Genomic DNA, 17,725 nt, shown 5'->3' on the forward strand with positions numbered 1-17,725 from the left:
AATCCCATGGATGGAGGAGCCTGGTAGGTTTTCTACAGTCCACGGGGTCGCAAAGAGTCGGACACGACTGAGCGACTTCACTCACTCACTCTCGTTTGTATGCTTTTCTGACGTTTGTTTCTGTTGATGCTGTAATTATGTCACTTTGCCTAAACTCCTTCAATCTAGAGATTCAGGCTTTTTCATCTCCAAGAATGGGGGGAGTAGGATCTGTCATGCTTACAAGGTAGAGAAGAAGATTGAATGAGATAGATACAAAAAACTTTGATCCCTGGATACAAGAAGGTGAGCTTCCATTAGTTCAGTTCAGTGGCTCAGTCATGTCCAACTCTTTGCGACCCCATGGACTGCAGCACACCAGGCCTCCCTGTCCATCACCAACTCCTGGAGTTTACCCAAACTCATGTCCACTGAGTCGGAGATGCCATCCAGCCATCTCATCCTCTGTCGTCCCCTTCTCCCGCCTTCAATCTTTCCCAACATCAGGGTCTTTTCAAATGAGTCAGTTCTTCGCATCAGGTGGCCAAAGTATTGGAGTTTCAGCTTCAACATCAGTCCTTCCAATGAACATTCAGGACTGATCTCCTTCAGAATGGACTGGTTGGATCTCCTTGCAGTCCAAGGGACTCTCAAGACCACAGTTCAAACGCATCAATTCTTTGGTGCTCAGCTTTCTTCACAGTCCAACTCTCACATCCATACATGACCACTGGAAAAACCAAGCCGTGACTAGATGGACTGTTGTTGGCAAAGTAATGTCTCTGCTTTTTAATATGCTGTCTAGGTTGGTCATAACTTTTCTTCCAAGGAGAAAGCGTCTTAATTTTGTGGCTGCAATCACCATCTGCAGTGATTTTGGAGCCCCCCCAAAATAAAGTCTTTCACTGTTTCCACTGTTTCCCCATCTATTTGCCATGAAGGTGAGCTTAAGGTCCCATATACTTTTCCGTATCCAGTGACCACCATTATACTTGATGACCATTACACTAATCTGTCCTTTTGCTTATGGCAGGAGATGGCTTAAATAAATAACTTAGTCATGAACTGGGAGGGGGCGGACTTTGAAAAATATGAAGCCCAGTAGAAACACTGATTACAATGCAGGAAGTATCAGACTGTTTGGAGACAGAAAGCACTTGTGAAGAGTCAGTATGGAAAAGGGGGCGCTAACATGTACTGAAACTCACTGTGGTTGCCTCTACCTGTGCTTCTGTGGCCCTGGGCAGAAATAGGTCAGGAACGAGGCACAGAACATGACTGCTCTCAGAAAGCTTGCACTGGCATGGCAGGATTTCCTGGTTTGATGACTATTCCCCCAAACCTCCCCTTGCTCCGGATTCCCACATAGAGATATACTCATGGTGGAATAAAAGAGGATTTTTGTTGATTCAACTTGAAACAAGGGGAGGAGCCTTTGGAGAATCACTGTATTGAGCCTGAGTATATCATGAGATGGATTAGAAAACACCTCCAGCCTTAATTTCTGATCTCTTACTCTTCTAGAACCTTCCATGTTATGGCACATGCGTAATGTTTCCAGCTGATCAGTCTTCCCTTCCTTTTCCCCACATTTATTTGAATACCTTTCATGTGCCAGGCGCTGCCAGGAAACCAAAATTCTTAGAAGATGCAGTTGCCCCCCTTAAGGAATCAAGTAAGGAAGACAGGTACATAAAACAGATTGTCGTTGCACCATTGAAATCCTTTTGGGTTTCCTGTTGGGTCAAAGATAGTTTCAGCTCCTCAACTTGAGTGAGTCAGCTTTTCCAACTTTCTGTTCCTCAGTTCCTTTATGCTCTTTTTTTGTAAATAACTGGTGATGCCCATTTGGGTCATGCCAGTCTTTCATGCCACCACCATTCCTCTAGCTTGGGATGTCACACCTTTTCCTCTCCAAGTGCAGTTTGGTTCCATGTACCCATTGACTTAAAACATGTTTGAAACATATTTCTCGTGCTAGGCTGTGGGAATATACAGGTGATACCTGCTTCTGCTTTCAAAGGACTTGGGTTTAAGTGGGAATTTCCGAGTCCTGTCTCTCCCTGCTGTGCAGTGCCGTGTATTTGCTGTCATAGCAGATGCTGCCTCGCGGTGTCGTCTGTGTGTGCTGTCTTGCCGGCGTGCTGAGAGCTCCTTAAGGGCCGAGAGCAGAGCCTGGCACGGTGCTCGCACATACGGCGTTCAGCAAGTGCTTGTTGATGGTGTTATGATGCCTTCCAGACTGGGCCCGGGAGGGGCTGGTGTTGTTTGCTCCCACTTCTGCTCTCCTTGCTATTTCAGATTCCCTCAAGGTGATATTTTATCTTATTTGCACAGCATGCGATGTAACTGTTGTGTTTCTAGAGTGATATTAGAACTTTCTTTGACCCAGCATTTCTAAAACTGATGAGTTTTAGAGAAACTAGTTAACAATGGAAGTTAAAACACCATAAAGTAAATTTTATTAACAGTTAAATATCTAAAGAGCTAAATACACTATTCTTTGGAGACTTGTATCTGTTAATGTGAGGATAGAGGAGTGTTTTTTTTCCCCTTAATTTTTCCACAGAAATTAATTCATGCTTATTATGAACTGCAGACATTACAGAAGAGTACAGTGTAGATAATGAATGCCCCTTTTGCTCCCACCACCGAGCAGTTAGTTTGGTGAATATTCTGATTTTTTTCCCCCCTATGCTTAAAGTCACTTAGATCTTGAAGTATATGTAGTCAAATCAATTCCGTGAAAGTACCAATTCTAATAAATAACCCCTGTTTTGAAAATACATAGATAGGTAAGCCTTTCTTTTGTTCAGATAAACTTTTTGAGGCTATCCTGTGTTTAGCTCTGAAAGGACCTCCCTTCTTTGGTGGTTCTTAAATTTTCTATCCTTAAAGCTCACCCTATGTAACTCCTCCACACTCACAAAAAAGCTATTCTTTTTACAATAAAGGCTTATTTTTGCATACAGCTTTTGATTTTCACATTTATTAACTCATTTAATTTTCATTATTGGTTTTGGTGGAGGTAGGGGTCAGAAGAAGGGTGGTGGCTAGCTCACCCTTATCTTCCTCTGTCCGGTCCTCCGTCACCTGGAAAGTCAGTAATATTGTCCTCAGAGGCCCTTCTGGAACCTCAATGGACCCTTCCCAGGGGACTCCACTTTCAAAAACACGGATTGCTTTTCAAAGACAGAATTCTTTAATACAGAAAAGGGTTCTTTGTCTTCTGGGTATGCACGTGAGGGCTTCATTTCTTAACTTGATTTTCAGTGATTGATTATGTGACCTTCCAACAAGTTCCTTTTTTTAAGTCTTAAAAAAAGTGTGGAGCTGATACTGAATAAAAAGAGACTAACACATGTAGTTTGAAAACTAGTGGGAATCCTGGCACTGGGACCTGGGTGGGATTTCAGAGAGGAGCTCGTGGTCAGACTGGTGTTGGTGCTGCCGCGCTCCAGGAGGCTGGCTGACTCCTGCCCTGGGCCTTGGCTGGGACCAAGTCGTTGTAACTCTGTAAACTAATCAGACCCCTTTGACCAGAAGATCAGGCTCAGGGGATCTGACTCTTTGAACCAAAAAAGGAAAAAGACCTGATTGATAAACTATAGTTTCTTAGTTTATACTTAACCTTTATGTACCTTTGTGAAATGGAGGAAATAAGAGCACTTGTTTCATGGGGTTATTTTGAGGATTGAAATGATGTGATTCAGGTTACTCATTAATCAATGCATTGAGTAGATTTGGAGTGCTTGGGAGCAGTGGCAGATGGTGAGAAGTGATTAGATTCTGGGTGTATTTTGAAGATAGGGCTGACAGCATTTGCTGATGAATTGGTGGGATGTGGAGTGTGAGAGCAAGAGGAGTTGAAGAGGACTCTAAGGCTCTCAGCCTGAGCATCTTGGAAGGATGGAGCTGCCACTTGGCTGAGATGGGACATTGTGGGAGGAGCAGGATTAAGGGCTAGAAACAGGAGTTTGAATTTCAGATATCCAAGTGAGATTTGGGGAAGGTAGTTGAAAAAAAAAATCCGTCTGGAGTTCAGGGAAGAGGTCCAGGTTCAAGCTGTGGATTTAGGGGTCATTGGCAACAGATGGATATATGGATAGTGTTGGTGGTAAAGAAAGAGGATGAGATGGTTGGATGGCATCACTCACACAATGGACATGAGTTTGAGCAAGCTCCGGGAGTTGGTGATGGACAGGGAAGCCTGGCGTGCTGCAGTCCATGGGGTCGCAAAGAGTCGGACACGACTGAGCAACTGAACTAACTGCTAAGTGGTAAAGAACCTTCTTGCCAGTGCCGGAGACAAGAGATGTGAGTTCGATCCCTGGGTCAGGAAGTACACTGGAGGAGGAAATGGCAACCCACTCCAGTATTCTTGCCTGGAGAATCTCATGGACAGAGGAGCCTGGCAGCCTGCCGTCCCTGGGGTTGCACATCATCAGACACAACCGAAGTGATTTAGCACAGCACAGCAACAGATGGCATTTAAAATCATGGATTAGACAAGATCACTGAGGATGGACTGTGGAATGAGAAGTGCCTGGAACGGTGAAGGCTCAGTTAGTGTTGGCAGTTGTTCCCACTATTGCTGTAATTACTCATTATTCCTGTTTATTGGAACAGTTACAGTACTGCCAGGTGAGCCAGAATCTCTCATTTCTTTTCTTAGTGCAAATCTCTTTGAGAAAAGCTGTATTAGAGATTTCTGTAGGGAATATAATATCGGGATCTGGGGGGTTGGGTGATCCTCCCTGAAGTCATGAACCCACAAAGCTGGATAGACTCAAGCATTGGGCTTCAGTAGACCTGGGTTTGAGTCCTGGCTTTACTGGACCAGCAGTGAAACCTTTTTGAATCTCAGCTGCTTCATTTATTCAGAGCGAATCACCTTGCACCAGTGTAGGTGGATTCAAGGAAGTAAATGTCAGTTCCCTCCCCTCCACACTCAACAGGCCAGTCAGGGTTCCTGCTCTGAAACTTATGGGATATTGATGTTCTTTCTCTCTGCTGCTTTTAAAGACCTGTCCCAACTACTAGCACTTGTGAATAATGACGACCTTCCCTTGTGAGATGTGATTCATTGCAGTTAATTAGATTACAGTTTATATTTCTTTAATTACAGTTTAATCGTCTTAACGGGATTTAGAAGACAAGTTTGTCTTACAGCATCACATATATTCTTTTTGAATGCAGATGAAGATATTTAGTGTTCATTCCTAAAGGTTTCAGCTTTCAAAGGGGAGTGATTATCTCTGCTTAACCCATGAAAATAGACAGCAGACTTACCATTTCTGAGCCCTCATGACCCTTTGTAGCAGCCAGAGCTGCAAAACTTCTGTTGGTAGTTCCTCTAGTATGGTCTTCAGGAAGGATATTTAAGGAGCAATTCTAATACCACAACTGTTGAATCTGTCTGATGGATGGTGTGGACCACTTCAAGAAGCAGTAGATTCCTCATTGTTAGAAATGTTCAAGCAGGTGCAAATATCCAGTTACAAAGTAAGTAAGTTGTAGAGATGCAGTATGCAACATAGTGATTAGAGTTAATAATGCTGTATCGTATATCTGAAGACTGTGAAGAGAGCAGATCTTAAAAGGTCTCATCACAAGAAAAAAACTTGCTTAACTGCGATGGATGTCAGCAAGACTCACCGTGGTGCCCATTTCTCAGTATACACAAACACTCAGCCGACGTGTTGTCTTCGTTGTTTAGTCACTAAATCATGTCCGACTCTTTTGCGACCCCATGGAGTGTGGCTCACCAGGCTCTTCTGTCCGTGGGATTCTCTAGGCAGGAATACTGGAGTGGGTTTTTGCCGTTCCCTTCTCCAGAGGATCTTCCTGACTCAGGGCTCAAACCCGCATCTCCTGCATTGGTGGGCTTATCCTTTACCATTGAGCCAGGGGGAGACCAATAGGTTGCATAACTGCGACTAACACAATGTTATGTATCAATTTTGTCTCAATTTAAAAAAAGACTATACTCTTCCACTGTAGAAATAGATATATTAAAAAAAAAGTTTTTCCCCTCCCTTGGTGTCTCATGTCCCAGAGAAAACCTTTGTAACCTGTTACGTCCATATTCTCTTAGATTTCCTGTTATCTGTTTAGATAGTCCCCAAAATATGATTACCCTGTGTTTTCATTTCTTATTTAAAGAATGTGATTGGTTCTTAGGACCCATCAAGCGACTTGATTTTCCTTTGTTTTTTATCCTCTGGGATTAATACAGAAATAATAGGTCACCAATATTGTCTTTGTGTTGTTTAACTCTCTGCCTGGAAAATGTTAAATTCTCAAATCCTGTAAATCATTTGCACCCTGTAGTCCCTTTGGAAAGCTTTTAAAATAGTTTCTTTAAATAGCTGTAGTACTCTAAGTATCACCCATTACCTTTTTATTGCCCATTTTCTTCAAAGGAGACGTGAGTAAATATAGCAACAATTTTATTTTTATTGATTCTATAACCTTTTCATTAAAACAGCCACTTGATAATAAAGCAAATCCATATCTAGACTTCTAAACATTTATGAGGCAACTTCTTTAATTAGATCTTCAGCAATGTTGTGGCCCTTAATGGAGCTCTTTCAGAATGCTATCAGTGGGCTGTGTAGAGTAATATAAACTGCTGCTTGCATAGCACCCCGACTAGCATTTAGTAGGATTTATTGATCATCATAGTCCCCTGAAAGGCAAATACTGTCGTTTAGTTCTATAGCCTTTTGTCATGTGTGTGTTAGTGTCTTGGTCGTGTCCAGCTTATTGCGACCCCATGGACTGTAGCCCACTAGGTTCCTCTGTCCATGGGATTCTCCAGACAAATATACTGGAGTGGGTTGTGATGCCCTCTTTCAGGCGATCTTGCTGACCCAGGGATTGAGCCCAGGTCTCCTGCATTGCAGAGAGATTCTTTACCATCTGAGCCACCAGGGAAACCCCTTTTGTCGTGAAAGTGAAAGTCGCTCAGTCATGTCTGACTCTTTGTGACCCCATGGAGTATACAGTCCATGGAATTCTCCAGGCCAGAATACTGGAGTGGGTAGCCTTTCCCTTCTGCAGGGGATCTTCCCAACCCAGGGATCGTACCCAGGTCTCCTGCATTGTAGGTGAATTCTTTACCAGCTGAGCCACCAGGGAAGCCTTATACATACTACTAAACTGTAACAACCCTTTAGGTGCCTGGTAGACTAAAAATACTTACATGTTTGTAGAATCCTGGGTTCATTACAGCATTTTTTTTCATATTGTAGAATTGTGAAATTGTCTATAAGTGGATTATAACTGAAGTTAAAGAATTTATCATTGCTGTTCTCGAATTGCTTTTAAAGCCTGAAATTTTTCAGTGGGCAGGTTTGGGCAATAAGCATTAGCTTTATTTATTTATTTTTTGGCCATGCTGTGTGGCACTGCAGGATCCTAGTTCCTTGATCAGGGGTTGAACTCGTGCCCCCTTGCAGTGTAAGCAGAGTCTTGACTGGGTCGCCAGGGAAGTCCCACTACCCGCTTTAAAAAATTTGTTTTTAGAACATTCTTACTTGGTACCATTTTGTTTTTCAAGGCCAAACTTGGCAGTTACTCCAGGTGCCTCTTGATTTCCTACTTTTGTATTCCAGTCCCCAATGATGAATAGGACATCTCTTTTTGGTGTTAATTCTAGGAGGTCTTCTGGATCTTCATAGAACCGATCAACTTCAGCTTCTTTAGCATCAGCGGTTGGGGCATAGACTTGAATTACTGTGATGTTTAATGACTTGCCTTAGAAATGAACTGAGGTCATTCTGTCATTTTTGAGGTTGCACCCGAGTACTGCATTTTGGACTCTTACTGATTATGAGGGCTACTCTGTTTATTCTATGGGATTCTTGCCCATAGTAGTAGATATAATGGTCATCTGAATTAAATTTGCCCATTCCCGTCCAGTTTCAGTTCACTGATTTCTAGGATGTCAGTATTTGTTCTTACCATCTCCTGCTTGACCACGTCCAGTTTACCTTGATTCATGGACCTAACATTCCACGTTCCCATGCAGTACTGTTCTTTGCAGCATCGGATTTTACTTCCATCACCACATCACAGCTGAGCGTCATTTCCGCTTTGGCCCAGACGCTACATTCTTTCTGGGGCTGTTAGTAGTTCTCCTCTGCTGTTCCCCGGTAGCATATTGAACATCTTCCAACCTGGGGGACTCATCTTTCGGTGTCCTGTCTTTTTGTCCTTTTACACAATTCATGAGGTTCTCGTGGCAGGTATAATGGAGTGGTTTGCCACTCTCCCCTTCTCCATTCCATCCTCCTCCTCCGTCTTACCTGAAAAACCCATGTGCGGGTCAGGAAGCAAGTTAGAACCCCATATGGAGCAGCTGATGGTTCAAGATCGACAGCGCTGTCAGCTGTCACCCTGTTTGTAACCTATACACTGAGCACATCATGAGAAATGCCAGGCTGGAATCAAGATAGGCGGGAGAAACGTCAACAACCTCAGGTATGCGGATGATACCACTCTAATGGCAGAAAGCGAAGAGGAACCAAAGAGCCTGTTGATGAGAGTGAAGGAGAGAGTGAAAGAGCCAGCTTAAAATTAGATATTAGTTAAAAATCTGAGACCGTGGTATCTGGCCCCATTACTTCATGCAAATAGAAGGGGAAAAGGTGGACGTAATGACAGATTTCCTCTTCCTGGGCTCTGAAATCTTTGCAGATGGTGACTACAGCCATGAAATTTGGAGATGATTGCTTCTTGGCAGGAAAGCTATGACAGACCTAGATAGTGTGTTGAGACATTACTCTGCCGACAAAGGTCCGTATAGTCAAGGCTGTGGTCTTCCCACTGGTCATGTATGGTTCTGAGACCTGGACCCTAAAAGAGGCAGAATGCCACAGAATTGAGGCCTTCAAAATGTGGTGCTGAAGAAGACTCCTGCAAGTCTCTTGGACCTCAAGGAGATCAAACCAGCCAAGGGAAGTCAACCCTGAATACTTGTTGGAAGGACTGATTCTGAAGCTGAAGCTCTAGTATTTTGGTCATCTGATACAAACAGTCAACTCTTTGGAAAAGTCCCTGATGCCAGGAAAGATGGAGGGCAGAAGGAGAAGAGAGCATCAGAGGATGAGGTTGCTGGTTGGCATCACCAATGCAATGGATATGAACTTGGGCAAACTTCAGAAGATGGTGAGGGACAGGGAGGCCTGACTGCAAGGAGATCCAACCAGTCCATTCTGAAGGAGATCAGCCCTGGGATTTCTTTGGAGGGAATGATGCTGAAGCTGAAACTCCAGTACTTTGGCCACCTCATGCAAAGAGTTGACTCATTGGAAAAGATTCTGATGCTGGGAGGGATTGGGGGCAGGAGGAGAAGGGGACAACCGAGGATGAGATGGCTGGATGGCATCACTGACTCGATGGACGTGAGTCTGAGTGAACTCCGGGAGTTGGTGATGGACAGGGAGGCCTGATGTGCTGCGTTTCATGGGGTCGCAAAGAGTCGGACACGACTGAGCGACTGAACTGAACTGAACTGAACTGAACTGAACTGAAGGATGTTGAAAGAAAGGATAAAATCTTCACAGTTTAGTTATTTGCCCCATGTACTTTTATGTTGTACAGTAACACTCACACTAAAATAGACTGTTCAGCCTGCTAACTTCCCAATTCCAGTTACCCTGAGTTCTAACTTCATTGTCTACCTTTGTGTGCTTAGTCAGTGCAGAGGGGAGTTTTACGTATAGAGGAAAGAGGCAGATTGGATGCTCAGAAATTCTAAAGTCGATTCTAATTTCTGAAGCTTCTCCTAAACAGGATCGCTTGAAATCTGGACCTTTTATTTCTGTGAGTTCTCCGAGGAAAAAATCTGTACAGAAATGTCTGGTGGCACTTCGCTGATGGTTCAGTGGTTGGGACTCTGTGCTTCCACTGCAGAGGGTCCGGGTTTGATCCCTGGTCTGGGAACTAAGACCCCACATGCCGAGCAGCCAAAAAGTAAATAAAAATAAATATAATGAGAAACGTGTGGCACTCAGTAAGTCCTCAGTAGATGTTGAAGGAATGAATTGGTTATTTTTGTGATTTGTTCTCTGGGGACTTCTCTGCTATCATTTGTCACTAAATTGGGGTAAAGGTGATCTTGCTGTGTTAAAATGTTTGTGCTGGAGTATATAATTAGTGGTAAGGAACTGGGTGTTTTCATCTATCTAATTACCTCTAGTGACCACAGTGACTCTGCTTGGTATTATCATCGCCATTTAGCACATGAGAAAGTAGGCTCAAAGAGGATAAGTTACTCAAACACGATTAGTGAAAGAAAGAGGTAGAACCCTGGTTTGGCATACTGCCCGGGGTCTGTACCTGCTCTCAGGATTAACAGGCTGTTGATGAATTGTTCTTGGTACCAATAAAGCTGGATATAGGAAATTCGATTTTGTGGAGCCCAAGGAGTATAGCACTGTATGTGTTTAAAAAGCCTTTGAGGACTTCCAACTCTGAGTGGCTCTGAATCTGACCAAAACTTTTCCCTGGGGAGTATTTTCAGTTGCTCAGAAGTTGGGGAATAATGGAGGCAGGATGCTGGAGGAGAAGGACCGGATGAGAAAGGTGTAGCATGAGGGATCAGAGTTGGTTTGTTTTTTCAATTGTAACACATTTAAAATAAGCAAGGATAAAGACTAGTGCAATAACTGTGCACCCACTACAAAGCTAACTAAACTTTCATATGATGCTTATTTCAGATCTTAAAGAAAGAAATCATTACAGCTATACCTGAAGCCCTTGGTACATCCCACTTTGTATTGGTTTTATTCATATGTTAGAGTTTCTGTTCATATTGATAAATACAGAATTTTAGTACATTCATTGTTAACTGCTAAGTAATGTTATAGCGTGTGAATATGCGCTTATATTCTCTAGCTGATGATGGTTTAGGACGTTTCCATTAATTTGCAGCCTCCCCAGTGTGAGAGTAAGCACTTCTTTTGCTTTCCTCTCTGCACATGTGTGTCTGCCTAGGAGAGGAAGAGCTCTGTGCGTGCACCTTCCTTCTGCCACATCTTCTCAGATGGCACTCTCTCAAGTAAGGGCTGGTTTACAGTCCTGCCATGGTGCATGCGTGCAGGAGAGATGCTAAGCCAGAGAAAGGCATGAGGAAGAACATCCTGGGAAAACTTGACTATTTAAAGAAAATCAGAAATATACGGGAAAGGGTAAAGATTGCCTGCCAATGCAGGAAACACGAGTTCAGTCCCTGGGTCGGGAAGATCCCCTGGAGAAGGAGATGGCTACCCACTCCAGTGTTCTTCCCTGGAGAATTCCATGGACAGAGGAGCCTGGCGGGCTACAGTCCATGGGGTCGCAGAGTTGGATATGCCTGAGTGACTAACACTTTCCCTGGCAGTCTAGTGGTTAGGACTCTGCCTTCCAGTGCAGGGGGTGCAGATTTGGTCCCTGGATGGGGAACCAAGATCCCACATACCACAGGGTGTGGCTAAAAAAACCCCAACACAGCATTGTAAATCAACTATACGTCAATAAAAGGTTTTTTTTTTTTTTTTTTAAGAAATATATCAGTACAGTAAAAGGAATCTCTTGCAGAAAAAAAAAGCTATTAATCTTAGCTTATTTTCCTTCTTTAAGATCAAGAATGAGTTTTTATTGAGCTTAAACAAAGCTTTTATGTCAAATATGCTGAAAATTTTGCCTGATCACACTGTATGCTTCAGAATCTGCTGAGTGCCACGGGAATGCCACATGAGAACAAACGAAACTGAATGACTTCTTTGTTTTTACTGGGGCAGGTGAAATTTGAATAACATAGTATGAAGAGTCCTACCATTTTAAAAAAGAAAAAAACCCGTAATAATTTTCTTGTGTTGTGTATTTTCATTTGGGAGTGCAATTTAAGTTGAACTTAGAATTGAGTCTTCTGAAATTAGAAAAAAAAATCTGGTTATGGAGCCAAGCTTTTGTTCCAGTCAGAAAAATTCTATACCCACCAAAAAAAAAAAAAAACCCACATGGTTTTGTTCACAACAATCTGTTAACTATGTCCTAATCATATCATCCCTTGTTAGCAGGAAATGAAAAGTCTGCTAGCTTCCTTTTTTTGTTTTTCAATTGAAGAATCACAAACTTACAATATTAAATCAGTTTCAGGTGTACAATGTAGTGATTTAATATTTCTGTACATTACAAAATGATCACCATGATTAGTTTCCATCTGTCACCATACAAAGTTATTACATTAATATTGACTGTATTTCCTATGCTGTTCAGTACTTCCTCATTTATTTTATAACTGGAAGTTTGTACCTCTTAATTCTCTCCATCTTTGTTGCCCATCCTCCACCCTCTCCCCTTCAACCAGCATCTTTCTTCTCTTTTTGCCCTTGTTCACTCTTGTAGTAGTATTACTAGTTAAAATCTCACAATCCAGAAGTAATAAGGAGGAAGTGGGAAGGGAGGGAGAGGACACAGATAGTGGTTTTCAGCACCACGCTGGGTGGCGGGCTGGTACTAGCTAGCACTAATCTGCAGAAGCCAGGCATTCTGTCGGGCACAATGACCCTGTAATAGCACGTGCTGGCGCTTCATGAATTGGAGCCCATTCTTATCTTACGGTAAGTGAGTCTGCTTTGCAGGGACGAGGATTGCTTTTCTTCAGGGCTTCTGCACATTCCCAGGTGATGCAGAAACATTTGAAAACCCCCCGGCTTCTGTCAGGTGACCCTACCGGAGCCTTTTCCTACCCACACCATTCTCTCTGTGTGGAATCCTCCTCTCGTCTTCTCCGAATTAAACCTATCTTCTTTTGGTGGGTCTCAGACTTCTTATTCTCAAGAGTTCTTTGTATACTTAACATTTACTGAGGACCCAACTTCCCTGGTGGTCCAATGGTTAGGAGTCCACCTTCCAATGCAGGGAACGTGAGTTCAAGCCGATTGGGGGACTGTGATCCCGTATGGCTCAGGGAAAGCCTAAGACCCACAACCGAGACCCAACACAGCCAAATAAAAATAATAAATATATTTTTTTTAATTACTGAGGCCCCAAAGAGCTTTTATGTGGGTTATACTGATCAACATTTACCATATTAGCAGTTGAAACAGAAATTTAAAAATACTGATTCATTTTAAACGATAAGCCCCTTTACTTTGTTAACATTAGTAAATAATATATGTGTGTGTGCACTGTTGTGTCCGACTCTGTGTGACACTGTGGACCATAGCCTGCCAGGCTCTTGTGTCCATGGACTTGTCCAGGCAAGAGTACCAGAGTGGGTCGCCACGCCATCCTCCAGGGGATCTTCCCAACCCAGGGAATGATCCCACATCTCTTACACCTCCTGCATTGGCAGGTGGATTCTTTACCACTAGTGCCACCTGGGAAGCCCCAATAAATAATACATTTTTATAAAAATATTCCCATTCTTTTGGAAAATGTGGCTAGAAGACTGTTTTAGACAGTGTTTTGCATTTTATAAACTGGCTAGGAAGATGGCTGGATTCTCGTCTACATTGGGTCTCTTGTAGCATCACTCATTGGTAAAGTGGAAAAGGCAAATGATCTTAGTGTTTTTATGAGAATAGTTTGACCTCATGGAGCCCCCTAAAAGGGTTCCCAGACCCCCAGGACTGAATCTCGCTTTGAGGATCGTTGCTTTAAATCTCAGTTCTGGGGTCACTTCTCCAACAAAGCCTTCCCTGACCTCCCTCACAGGTCAGACTTTCCTGTCTTATGCCTTAATATTACCCCTCTCGTTTGTACTGTTTATTAAAGTACCATCTTTAATGTTCTGTTTCTGCTACTTGGCTCCTTGAGATTCAGGATCCTGTATGGGTTTTGCTCACAATTTTATCCTCAGCCTTTATGCAAGGGCCTGCCCCTGTGCTGGGTATTCTGGACATGTTTGAATAAATAAATGAGTAAATCAGTTTAAATAAGCAGACTTCTTGGGTTCAACTTGATTATAGACTTTCCCTTGAAATGTAAGGCCTTGTCTGAATTGTCTACCTGGTGTCTGCATTCACGGCATGTGTTCATTTCCTTTTTTTTCCAGGCTGATCCTTGCTAAAACTGTTGCAGGGCCATCACGCCCTGGGTCTGCCAAGCATTCTGTTCATGCTCTGTCTCACCCATTGCACCGCATTATACTTCCCCCACCCCCCTCACTAATTTTTTAAAAGTAGTATACATCTTTTTTTAATCTATTTATTTACTTGGCTGCACTGGATCTTGGTTGCTCCATGTGGACTCTAGTTCCCTGACCTGGAATCAAAACCGGGCCCCGTGCATCGAGAGCATGGTGTTTTAGCCACTAGACCACCAGAGAAGTCTCTTTATTTATTAAAAAAATTCTCTAAAGAAAGATGATCATGAGATTATCATTATTTTTATTTTGTTTCTGTATTTTCCAAAATTTCTGTGAACAGACCTGTGTTAATTCTCAGATGAGGAAAGAGGGTTATTACACCTGGAGGTAATGTATCACAGTGTAGCTGAGGAAGGTTCATGACCCCATCTGTGGCCATTTGCATACTCCTCACTCCAGCGCAACCGCCAATTTAGTATCTGTTTTAGATATTTGCCTTTTTTGTCATTTCATTATAAATGGACTCATACCGAATATGGTTATGTGTCATGTTTCTCTCACTTAGCATGATGTTTCTGAGGTTCATCCATGCAGTAGCATGTATCAGTATTCTGTTGTATGAATTTTCTGTTTACCCATTTGCCAGTTGATTGATGGCCATTTGGATTGTTTCCACTTTTTCACTAGTATGACTCATTTCCTGGTGACTTGAATACTAAAGAATCTTCCTGCAATGCAGGAGACCCAGGTTTCATCCCTGAGTCGGGAAGATTCCCTGCAGAAGGGAATGGCTACCCACTCCAGTATTCTTGCCTGGAGAATGCCATGGACAGAGGAGCCTGGTGGCTGCAGTCCATGGGGTCACAAACAGTTGGACACGCCTGAGTGACTGACACTTCCACTTTTTCATGACACATTCACATCCAATTCTTGTGAACAGTTTTCATTTCTCTTGGGATGGAACATTGAATGGAATCATTGGGTCATATCATAAGCTGTTGAACTTTTAAAGAAACTGCCAGACTCCTTTATAGAGTGACTGCATCGTTTTATTCCACCCCCCCCCCCCCCCCCCGCCCGGCGCCCCCACCCTAACTAGATTCTTGAGAAACTTATTGAGAAAAGGGATTGTGACTTGTTTATCTTTTCAGTTCCCTTCTCCATGGCCCACTAGCCTGTCTTAGCATATGCGTGCATGCTAAGTTGCTTCAGTTGTGTCCGACTCTGTGTGACCCTATGGACTGTAGCCTGCCAGGCTCCTCTGTCCATGGGGTTCTCTAGGCAAGAATACTGGAGTGGGTTGCCATGCCCTCCTCCAGGAGATCGTCCCTACCCAGGGATTGAACTCATGTTTCCTGAATTGACAGGCAGGTTCTTCACCACTAGCGCCACTTGGGAAGCCCCACTTAGCGTATCGTTGACACTTAATTTTTATCAAATGTGTCACATTGGGTTTGAAAAGACACACATGCTACAATTACAAGTAAATATAAAAATTTTGACCTAAGAGAAATCACGTTCCCAGTGCATGGGTTACTTACAGGTTCTTTATTTCTCAGTTGTTTTCCACCTCAGAACATATAGGGTGGATGGTGTGGAGGAGTAGAAAGAAAGTCCAAGAGGGAGGGGATATATGTACGCATACGCATATGACTGATTTACTTTGTTGTGCAGAAGACACTAACATAACATTGTAAAGCAAGTATACCCCAATTAAAAAAAAACATACATAGGCTATTCTGTAGGTATTCTGATTTCCAAACAGGAATTACGGTGATCAGGTATTTTTAAAGTCAGGTATTTTTAAAGGGTTTGTTATATGTGGACATCTTTCTGTCAGCAGATATTTGTTTTGTCCAGGTCCCAGGCACTGCAGTGTAAACTGGATAGTCTTGATCCCTGCCCTCGAGGACGTGTGGTCTAGCCATCTGGTTTAGGAGTCAGCTGACTTTTTCTGTAAAGGACTAAATACTAAATGTTGAGATTTGAAGGCCATATGGTCTTGGTTACAAGTATTTGCCTTCGCATTGTGACCCCAGAGTGGCCACAGTCACCCAGTAAACTAGTGAGTGTGGCCATATTCCAATACAACTTCGTTTACAAAAACGAGAGGAGATTGAATTTGGCACATGGGCTGCAGGTGCTGACTCTTGATCTAGTTCATCTGTTTCGCTAACCCTTCTGTCCAGAGCAGCAGTTTTCATATTTTCAATGAAACTTTCAGTGTCTTATTTGCTAGACTTAGGTGAGGTGAGATTGTTGAAGAACTTGATCTCACGCAAACAACCAAAAGCTAATGCTTGTTTTTTTCTTTTGCACTTTTATCTAGGACATTTTATTTCCTTACGTGAAAGAAAATGTTAAAGAGTATCTGCAGACACATTGGGAAGAAGAGGAGTGCCAACAGGATGTCAGTCTTTTGAGGAAACAGGTTGGGACGTTTCTGTTCCCTTGCTTCTACATTCCCAAGGGTGTTAGAGCCGCGGATGCCTGAAGGCTTAGAATATGCTCTGGGCTTATTTTAAAATAAGCGCTCTAGATTCACAGAGCGTGGAAGTTGCCGTGACTTGTCTGCTTAGGAATCCACATAATTAAACGGCCAGATCGTGGCAGTTCATTGTCTCCACAGTCGCCTCTTTCTGGAGCTGTTTCAGTTGCATACACATATCACGTATTTATAAAACTAAGTCATTTCTGGGTGGCATGCAGAAGGGTCTTGCGCCATTTCATCACATTTTCCATGAATGTCTCCTTGTGACCACACTTCATCACCTCGTTCTCCACTGCCTCCTCCCCACGGCATAGGGCCCACATCTCTCACCCCAGCTCACTCTCGGCCCAGTCGTCTTTTTTTTAATTAAACATTTTAAAATCTATTATTTATTTTATTTTTTGGCTGCACTGGGTCTTCACTGCTGTACAGGCTTTTCTCTAGTTGCAGTGAGCAGGGGCTACTCTCTAGCTGTGGTGCGAGAGCTGCTCACTACAGTGGCAACTTCTCTTGTTGCAGAGCAGGGGCTTTACTGTGCGTGGGCTTCAGTCGGCGCACCTCCCGGGCTCTGGAGCGCAGGCTTGATAGTTGTGGCTTACAGGCTTAGTTACTCCCTGGCATGTGGGCTCCCCCTGGACCAGGGATCAAACCCGTGCCTCCTGCATTGGCAGGCGGATTCTTTACCACTGAGCCACCGGGGATGCCCGTCCGCCCAGTCCCTATGCCTGCCTTCCGTTCACATGCTCTGTTCTGCTCTGACTCCTACCACTGTGCTCTGTGGAACTCTTCTTCTGTGGTTTTTCTTGTTAAAACTGCTTCACCGGCAAAGGTCTTACATACTCTGCAGAGCAAACTCTCTGGCAGTTCTTTTTGGACTTAATTTTCTACATGGGACAATGTGGGAGGCTGTGTAAGTTCTTTCATATTAGAAGTTTGGATTGAAGAGAATCACAGACTTTGGGGCATGGGGCGTTTGGGTTTGTTAAATTTTCCACATAACTCAGGGTTAGTCTGAAACATTCCCCTCTTTACCTTTTTTGGTGTCTCAGCGCTTCTTGTGGAAACATGTATTCCCCCATTGTAGTACATGAATCATTGCGTCTTTAGGGGTTGGGCGTACACATTGTCACAGGCTCAATAGCTATTAGGGTTTGCAAGATGTGGGCTGATTG

The 17,725-nt window shown here is 43.2% G+C and overlaps 1 protein-coding gene across 3 annotated transcripts in view; it reads left to right on the top strand.

Moving 5' to 3' along the window:
• Positions 1-17,725, top strand: part of ENOPH1 (enolase-phosphatase 1) — a 36,448-nt gene that overhangs the window by 8,664 nt on the left and 10,059 nt on the right. For all 3 annotated transcript variants that reach the window (XM_068975267.1, XM_068975268.1, XM_068975269.1), the window contains exon 2: positions 16,392-16,493. In XM_068975267.1, the coding sequence (XP_068831368.1) occupies positions 16,392-16,493 (102 nt within the window). The remainder of the gene's footprint in view (positions 1-16,391; positions 16,494-17,725) is intronic.

The sequence above is a fragment of the Capricornis sumatraensis genome, chromosome 7 (assembly GCF_032405125.1).
Source record: "Capricornis sumatraensis isolate serow.1 chromosome 7, serow.2, whole genome shotgun sequence".
Lineage (NCBI taxonomy): Eukaryota > Metazoa > Chordata > Mammalia > Artiodactyla > Bovidae > Capricornis > Capricornis sumatraensis.